This window comes from Perca flavescens, chromosome 17, assembly GCF_004354835.1.
Source record: "Perca flavescens isolate YP-PL-M2 chromosome 17, PFLA_1.0, whole genome shotgun sequence".
NCBI classification, from domain to species: domain Eukaryota; kingdom Metazoa; phylum Chordata; class Actinopteri; order Perciformes; family Percidae; genus Perca; species Perca flavescens.
In genome coordinates, this window is record NC_041347.1 from 17,028,602 (window position 1) to 17,037,181 (window position 8,580).

Below are 8,580 nucleotides of genomic sequence, written 5' to 3' on the forward strand. Positions count from 1 at the left end.
AGAAGATCACAATTCATTTTCAAATGCATTAAATGTCCTAGGAATAGTCAGCAAGATTTTGGTCAAATTGGACAGGAAATTTCTATATCTCCCCACGCTCATTTGCTTTCATCTTTGTGCATCTCCACTACTGTGGCTGCTTGTTTTGATGTAATATATTCATATGAATCTGCAGATTAAATCTGCATCTCAATTAGTCCTCCCCTACTAGCAGCGTGTCTCTGCATCTGTCTGCATAAGCAACACTGTGACATAAGGTGGACACTGTGACTGAAGGTGGAGTTTGTCTGCTCAGTAGTGTAAAGTGATCCTGGAACAAAAAACCTGAACACCATAATTGCAAAAATGCAACCTGTGTATGTGTAATAACAGCAAATGTGTGTATTCACTATGTCCAATTGTTTAAATAAAGCAATTTATAAAGATTTATTAACTTAGTAGGTACAAAATACAGATAAATAACACATTATCATGGTACTGCAGTTTTCACAATGCTCAGAGTCAAGTAAGACCCGTTTGTATGACTAAATAAAATCCAGTGGAGAATAAAACATCCATGACATATTTTCTTTTCACTGGTGAAAAATGTAGACTGTCAAACCATGAGCAATGCCACTGCGAGTTTTTGAGGTATTGAAGGTTGGCATGACCCCATTTCTTCAGCTGTGTGGAGCCACCATGATGCTAGGATCCTTTAAGCCAACCAAAACAAATGACCAGAGTAGGTTGGACACAGCAAAGACTGCTGAAATTAGGCTACAAGTATGCCTGAGTAGAGTTTGTCATACAGGTATTAAGTCCTTTTTAACTGGGAAGATGTCCCATGTCAAACCATCACCAGGTGGGGTGTGTCCAGAGGGTAGGAGAACACGCGTCAACCAGTGACTAGAGACAAAAGATAAAGTGGAACAGCTTACAAGAATTACAAGGCAGCGTTGGTCACAGATGGTGAATGGGTAACTTAACAGAAAATCATTACAAACATCAGAGACACACCTTCTCTTCTCCACCCCAAGGAAGTATTTCCAGTTATTCAGCCTGCCATAGTCGAAAGGGTTTCTGTAAACCTGGCAGAGCAGTCAAAGAAAAAGAGCATTTAAAAACCGAGTGCTTTCACTGCCATTTAAACCAAGATAACTTGTCTTTTAATTGAGGGTTTGTGGCTCATCATGAAAAATCTCCCTCAACTTATCACAACCTTACTTATTTTGACATTTAAAATAAGCAACATGCTCGCCTCACCTGTCCTCGTTTTGCCAGTCGCTTTCTTTCTTTGCTGTTAATGTGTCTTTCGATGCTGGTCTCTCCTCTGGTTATCAGAACTGCATGCCATATGGTCAGAGCTCCCAGGGCCACTGCCACAGTGCTAATAGAACAAAACACGTTTTATTTGATCCACTGCCAAGATAGTAAAAGAAAACCGCTATGTTACAATTCTATTCCATATACTGACACTCAACAGTATGTAATCTTTAGTACAACCATGTTTGGAGTAGGCTTGAAAGAAATCAATGTACTTTACTGTTTTGTACTAACAGGAAGTGATTAAAGATGTGTCAATCACATTGTAAACTTGGAATGCCTCCGCAAATTATGCTTGACGAAGAGGAGGCAAAATGTTTTTTTCAAACATTTGTTTGTTTTCTGAGATCAACCTGGACCTGTTTCACCACCATCCACACATTTTTTTTGCAGCTATGAGCAGCTCCTCCATTTACCTAAGGGCTCCTGCACACTGCCTGCGTGGCGTTTTCTATGTCTTTGCACACCAGAAACGTGTCTGACGCGGCGCTGCTGCTGCTAGCCTTGTCTGTACACATGTATGTTTCCCATTAACATAAATATATACTGATTTGATAACAGCAAAGACTACAGAATACTTTGTTCTGTATTGACAGGTGCAAAATTTGATAATCGATAATGTTTTTTAATTATTTTTTAAATTACATTTATATCTGCATTTATGTCAAAATCTAGAGACTTTCAAACATCAAAATGTCATTTATTAAATGTATTCATTTCAAAATGACTTATAAACAGCTTTTCCTATTCTATTTTGCCTGGAAACTCTTCCAACACGCTTGCGTGTCACGTGAAAAATAGGCTTCTGTCCTATTTCTAGCATGCACGCGTTTTTGAGACGTGCGTGTCACACAGGCAGTGTACAAGCTCTAACCGGTTAACATGGAAGCTGAAATAAAAACGGACACGCCACACAGCTGACACGCTCACGCCATGCAGGCAGTGTGCAGGAGCCCTAATGCATTGCATTGTGGAACAAGTAAACTTAATTGTGTCATTTTTCCAGTGTGAACACACACTGCATACAGAAAGCTTGCTTTGAATTGGTCCCATATGTATGGCAAATGGCAATATTAAATGCATATTTTACCTGGTAAGCACCCACATGTAGATGATGCTCTTATGAATCATCTTGTCCTTAAAGGTGTACGGAGGTGCAGGTGTCTGATAGATGGTCTTGACAAAAATGAAAAGAGCCCATATTACATAACTAACGGATAATGAAAAAACATGTAAGCTTCATCATGTTATTGTGTTTGTACTTTTGAGACTGTACCTGGCCAGGGGGGAGAAGCCCAATGAGAACTCCCATCCCTGTTACTGGTACACCTGGCTTTACCACATCCAAATGCTTAAAGCTCTAATGGAGTGACAGACAGAAACAAGGCAGGGTTAGTAAGGAACAGTTAACCCTTGCAAAGAAAGACACTAGACATGGAGGAAAAGTAACAGACAATACCAAACAAGCCTTAAGTTACAAGGACAAAATGCCGAGCAGGCCCACAGGGACCAGCTGTGGAGTGCGTCAGAGCAAATCACCTCAATAGCATTGTATGCCTCTAGGAACAGGTCTCTGCCACTGATGCTGCAGTAGACACAGCCCAGGGTCAAGGCGACGCAGAAGGAGAAGAAGTAACGGTGGTTTAAATAGCCCACACAGTTATTCAGCCAGGCTGAGATGCTGACATTAAGGAAAAAAAAACCTTGATAGTCACATCAAAAAAAGTATTTGAAATAATGTTGGTGAAAAGGATACGACAATGATGGTCCATTCTCAGAATGCACCTGCAAAGGAAAAATAAAATATGCAGTCTGAAACTTATATAGACAACACTTCTTCCAGGTTTCTTCTTGCTTTACATGAGGCAAGTTATTGCTAGCCAGGTCTGTCCCCTGCAAGTCCATTATATATTCCACTAAGCAGTCGAAAGGAGATTGGTCTACTAAGACATTTTTAGTCAGCTTTTTTAAGATAATTTTAGGCCTTTATTTGTATAGGACAGCTTAAACTTGAAAGGGGAGAGAGAGAGGGAATGACATGCAGCAAAGGGCCACAGGTCGGAGTCAAACCTGCAGCTGCTGCGTCAAGGAGTAAACCTCTATATATGGGGCGCCCGCTCTACCAGGTGAGCTACCCAGGCGACCTAGTCAGCGATTTTTAATAATGTCTTTTCATGAAGATTGAGCAATCAGATATTATAACAAAGTGATAGTCATCTGGATCTGGAAACCAGGCGAATCTGCGAGCTCAAGATTCATTAGCTCTGGCAGATACACATTTGCGAACTATTCTGGCCACGCCCATCCAAATTAGCTAGACACTCATCAGACCACTCATCAATAAGGGAAATACCAGAACAGAAGAAAAACAACATTGACTCACCGGTTACAGATACCACAGTGGTGTGTTCTTGCTGGTTTGGGCATGATGCATCTTTTGCAGACTGATACAAATGGACTGTCATTTTTTTCCTGATTGAAAGAAGACATTTTCGTTGAATTACTAAATGGAAGTTTATTTATAAAACCCAGATTAGTAAAGTGATATGTGGTTCTGCAGAAAAGTGTAGTTGATATCTTACTGTAGGGGGGTACCCAGGGGAAGTCGTGGTGGCCTTGTAGTAATGGAAAACAATCATGACGAGGTTCCAATGTCCATAACAAAGGTGCCAAGCAATCCCTTCAGGGGAGTATGTTTTGAGGACCATAGGCAGTAGGATCACATAGCATATCACTAAGATGGAGCCCACCAGTATCACCACCAGCCAAACAAACAGCTGTCAGACAAAGACAGGGGACATCCACAAAAAAAAAAAAAAAACTTTCTTCAGAGAAAAACTTTAAAACTCCCTGCAGCTAATTAAAGCACAGACACAGACAAACACACACTCACCGTGCCAAACCAGCGGGTGACATAATCCACAGTCCAAAACACTGGTTCAAAGACTGAGTCGAAAACCACATCTGAGTCTGTGAGAGAGTTAAAGTAGAAGGACTGCACCAGCAGTCTCATATAAGCCAGTATTTCCCTAATCCACAATGGCAGTGTGTTCCTTCCTCTCCTGGGACATGACCGTAACCGCACACACCGCAGCAGATGGAGCGCTGAGCTGGGACCCCACCGCATTCTGCATCTGTAATATGCACGCACCTTCGAAAAAAAAAAAAAAGATTAGCTGCCTTTTGACAAACAATCCAAAACCCATATTAAATTTACTATAAGACACAGAGAAGCGGCCCCTCCTTAAAAATGAGAAGCTGTAAGCAGACAATGTTTTGCATTTCAGTTTGAAAACATGATTAAAACAATTAATCGATAAGTAGTTGGCAATTCATTTTCTGTCGATTGACTAGCCAAATAAATCAAACAAACACAGTGTATTAAATCAAACTTACCAAACGCTGAATTTGGGAGCCAGTCAACTTGAAAGTTGAGTTGTTTTTATAACTCGCCAAATTCTGCCAACTCAGATTTATAACCTCTCCAGGTAACGTCCAGATACAGTTTAAAAGGTGCAGCTAGATAACTAAGGCAGAGCATTCACATGCAAATTAAATTAAATAGAGGAAACCAAACCAACATGTAGAAAAAGGGCTGGCTGTTTAATATGCTGAAAGCCTAACCTAAAGTGAGCTGTTTTGCTGCATTCCAGACAGGGTGGAGGTTTTTCAGCCACCTAAGGTGACGACTGAGTCTGAAGTGGAGTTGACTTCTGTCAGCAGCGGCAGCATTCAGCTTCACATCAGGCAATGCTAGGCTATTCAAGACCATTACAAATCTAATAGCTAAACTATCGCCTCATGATGAAAGCGTTAACATTTTAATTTGGACCACTTAGTCCATAAATACAGATTTCTGTGAACTGACTCATATAATCCTAACGCTCCCAAATCCCTTTTGTTTGGATGTCACTGCTTTCCTATTCAAATAACATTACCCGACGCTGTGTGCTGCGTTCATATTTAATAACATTTGATTTCAGATTTTTTTTGTGGTATACTCACTTTTCTATGAAGGTAAGATACCTGCCGAAACCACCCCTCCCGTCGACATTTTCAAAAGCAAGGCAAAAACGGGATTATTGTTGCCACATATTAGCGAAGAAGAGCAGGATCAGGGACCTGACAGATTTCAATCCTGATCCGGAGTTATTGCGCGTGCGCCAATATCGAGGCGAAATGCATCATGGTAGTCTGAGTCAGGAACTAATTACGGCATTTTTTTTACATCATGGATGTATTGTGTTATATGCATCTAAACCATAGACTACAGTCGATCTAAAACTAATACATTCATGACATGAACCTAATTACAATTTACAATAAACGGTCACTTTACTTCATTAATATAGAAAAGTTAGCAGCTGGGTTTCGGTTATGATTCTCAGACTTCTGGGATTTGTAGGTCGTACACGCAGCGGGTCTACCAAGCTTCGCCATGTGGAGCCTGCAGTAAACGGGGATACCAACTTTCCAACCTTAAGCTAGCTACATGCGCTGTTGTCAGTCATCATGTCATTTTGTTTTAACTTCGACGTTGCAGCACGTACAACAAACCCGGACGACGTGGATGCAAAGGAATTGCAAAATGGAAAAAAAGACACTGCTGCCATAGCTGTGAGTAACGTTAGCTCACTGATAAATTGTGTTCTAGGTTAAGTTACTCAAAGTACTCAAAGCTGTCAGGTCGTGATGTCACAATGTAGCTAGTTTCTTTTGAGCAGGGACTTCTGCCAAAGGACATTCTGGCATGATAATGGCTCTTAATACAGAAATGGGATTTGGTCGTTTTAAAAGAAAGACGATATTACGATATGTACATGCAGAGGCGGGTATAATTTTATAAGGGCTAGGGGCAGTAAGGGAAAAAACAAGACCCCCCTAACCTTCCGTAAGGCACTAGGCTTATGCTTAAACCTGTTTTTTTTTTTTTTTTTTTTTAAATAACGTTATTAGGCTACTGTACAATATCAACATTATATTCCCATCTAACAACGCCCCCTTTCCTTATATCCCATATCATTTTCCCCTCAGAAACCACACACATACACACACAACCATACAAACCTGTAACGTGTCTCATTGATAATGCTTGGAATAAAGGAATTGTGGAATTGAAAGTGACTGGACAGACCTGTTCTTACCGACACCTCCACTGGTCTCAAGCCAGCCACCCACACATCCCTCTCAAACCTCCTTTGCAGTATGTGTTGTTAGTTTAATGTATGAAACCAAATTTCAGAGGTATGTTAAAAAAAAGTAACACATGGTATTTGCAAACAGTGATTCAGTCGCACAGTGAATAACACGGCTGATTTGTAACGGTTTAATGGTTAAGTTCATCAACCAGTCTTAATTAGAAAAAGGCAATTGTATCAAGCTAAGAGTATTTTGTAACAAAAAGTCTGTAGCATTATTGTAGACTAATTAACATCCAATCGAACGCATTACTGCACAAAGATCTTACATGTTTATGGTGTTTTCCCATCCAGAAGGATCCCAGACCTAATAACCGATCAGCTGCTTCATATGACCTCCCAACATTTCATAATTTCATGAGCAGATGTCACGTGAAACTGAAACCCATTTTACGCCAATATTAATATAGTTATCAAAGCCTCAAAAAGCAGTGTTTCAACATCACCTCTACTTGATTAGTAAGAATTAAAAATAAGTTAATTGAAGTAAAGTGAAGTTAGGTGACAGCTTTAATCATTCATTTTAATTGTTCTTATAAAACATGAAGTGTTTATTTCTATTTCTTTCCAAAACACTTACAGCACACAACACAAAATACTTGTGCTTATATTTATACCTCCATAATTCGTAGGAAATACCTACAAAGACCCAAAAGCACCATGACTAATTAAATGTGAACATTCCTGTGAGTAGTTGCCTCTAGCTACACAGCCTCAGTAGTGTATTGCTGATTTATATATCTTTACTGCCAAATATGCCTCAAGCCATGATATTTTCAACTTGAAGCACGTGTTTTTCTATGTGCTGTAGTCATACTGTATATGCACACCATCAGACACATAGAAAACATCCCTAACCTTACCCACTGCTTTGTGTTTTTCAGATGGAGGATGATACCAAACCAGCAGAGCCAGTAAAAGAGGCCAAAGAGCACCTTCCACTACCTGACCCACAGTTCCTCCTTAGAGATGCTGTCACTGAAACGCTTACCATAGGAACTCTTCCTCCTCTTCACTTCCTCAACGAGACCGTTTTTGAAAAGACGGCCTCGGAGAGAGAGGACGGAGAGAAAATTCTGTCTCGCGCTGCGGAGCAGAGGTCTGATCTCATCTCTGGCGTGTACGAGGGTGGGCTGAAGGTGTGGGAGTGCACTTACGACCTTCTGGAGCTGATTGAGAAAGATGGAGAGACCTTTGGGGGGAAGGCTGTTTTGGATTTGGGCTGCGGTGCGGGGCTGCTGGGGATATTGGCTCTGCAGAGAGGGGCCAGGCAGGTCCACTTCCAAGATTATAACAGTACAGTTATTAAACAGCTCACAGTGCCAAATGTTATACTAAACTGCCAAGAGGAGGATGAAGTAGACAGTGAAGACGACAAAGAAGGGAGGGGGAAGGGAAACCTACAGGAGGAAGATGGTTGTAAAAAGAAGGTACAAGAGAAACAAGAGGTAAGAGATGGCGTCCCGCCACCTAAGAAAAGAGCCACAGACCTTTCCCAGCACCCATTACTAGCCAAGTGTCGATTTTTCTCTGGTGACTGGAGCGCATTTCTTGCTTTGGTTAAAAAGGAGGACCCGCAACCCAAATATGACATTATATTCACCTCCGAGACCATCTACAACACTGCATACTACCCTGCGCTACACGAGACCCTCCACAAACTGCTGGCACCCGATGGACTGGTCTACCTCGCCACCAAATCCCACTACTTTGGTGTAGGTGGTGGACTGCACCTATTCGAGACCTTTGTGGAGCAGAGGGGTATTTTCTCTTTGGATCACGTGTGGGATAGGGAAGAAGGACTTCAGAGACATGTAGTAGTCCTGCGTTTTACAATGGCAAAGGGCACTTAACTAAGTAAAGCAGTCCTGGGTTTAATATGCAGCTTTATTTATGTAATAACTGTCTGAGACTCTTTTAAAGAATAACTACTCCACAGTTTAATGCAAATAACAATATTAGGATGTAAATTGTATGTTACAGCAACCGTGGTAAAACAAAGATGAACTGTAATAAAATATGCTGTCTCATCTCCTATTTGCACTTTGGTTACCTATACCTTCTTTCACTTCCTATATAG

General features: G+C 40.9%; 2 protein-coding genes across 3 annotated transcripts; one reads left to right on the forward strand and one right to left on the reverse strand.

Moving 5' to 3' along the window:
- Window positions 1–407: 407 nt before the first annotated feature.
- Window positions 408–5,589, reverse strand: zdhhc16a (zDHHC palmitoyltransferase 16a). Of its 2 annotated transcripts, none has more exons than XM_028603938.1 (11): window positions 5,308–5,589; window positions 4,196–4,453; window positions 3,885–4,079; window positions 3,686–3,774; window positions 3,059–3,087; window positions 2,842–2,975; window positions 2,579–2,662; window positions 2,393–2,478; window positions 1,243–1,366; window positions 997–1,067; window positions 408–885 (listed from the first exon to the last, which is right to left on the reverse strand). In XM_028603938.1, the coding sequence occupies exons 2-11, from the start codon at window positions 4,427–4,429 to the stop codon at window positions 783–785; spliced, it is 1,149 nt and encodes a 382-aa protein (XP_028459739.1). In that variant the 5' UTR covers window positions 4,430–4,453; window positions 5,308–5,589; the 3' UTR covers window positions 408–782. The 2 variants fall into 2 exon arrangements, with proteins under 2 accessions (XP_028459739.1, XP_028459740.1); XM_028603939.1 differs by lacking the exon at window positions 5,308–5,589 and adding an exon at window positions 4,699–5,082.
- Window positions 5,462–8,537, forward strand: mettl18 (methyltransferase 18, RPL3 N3-histidine). Its single transcript, XM_028603940.1, has 2 exons — window positions 5,462–5,919; window positions 7,385–8,537. The coding sequence occupies exons 1-2, from the start codon at window positions 5,815–5,817 to the stop codon at window positions 8,351–8,353; spliced, it is 1,074 nt and encodes a 357-aa protein (XP_028459741.1). The 5' UTR covers window positions 5,462–5,814; the 3' UTR covers window positions 8,354–8,537.
- The last annotated feature ends 43 nt before the right edge of the window (window positions 8,538–8,580 follow it).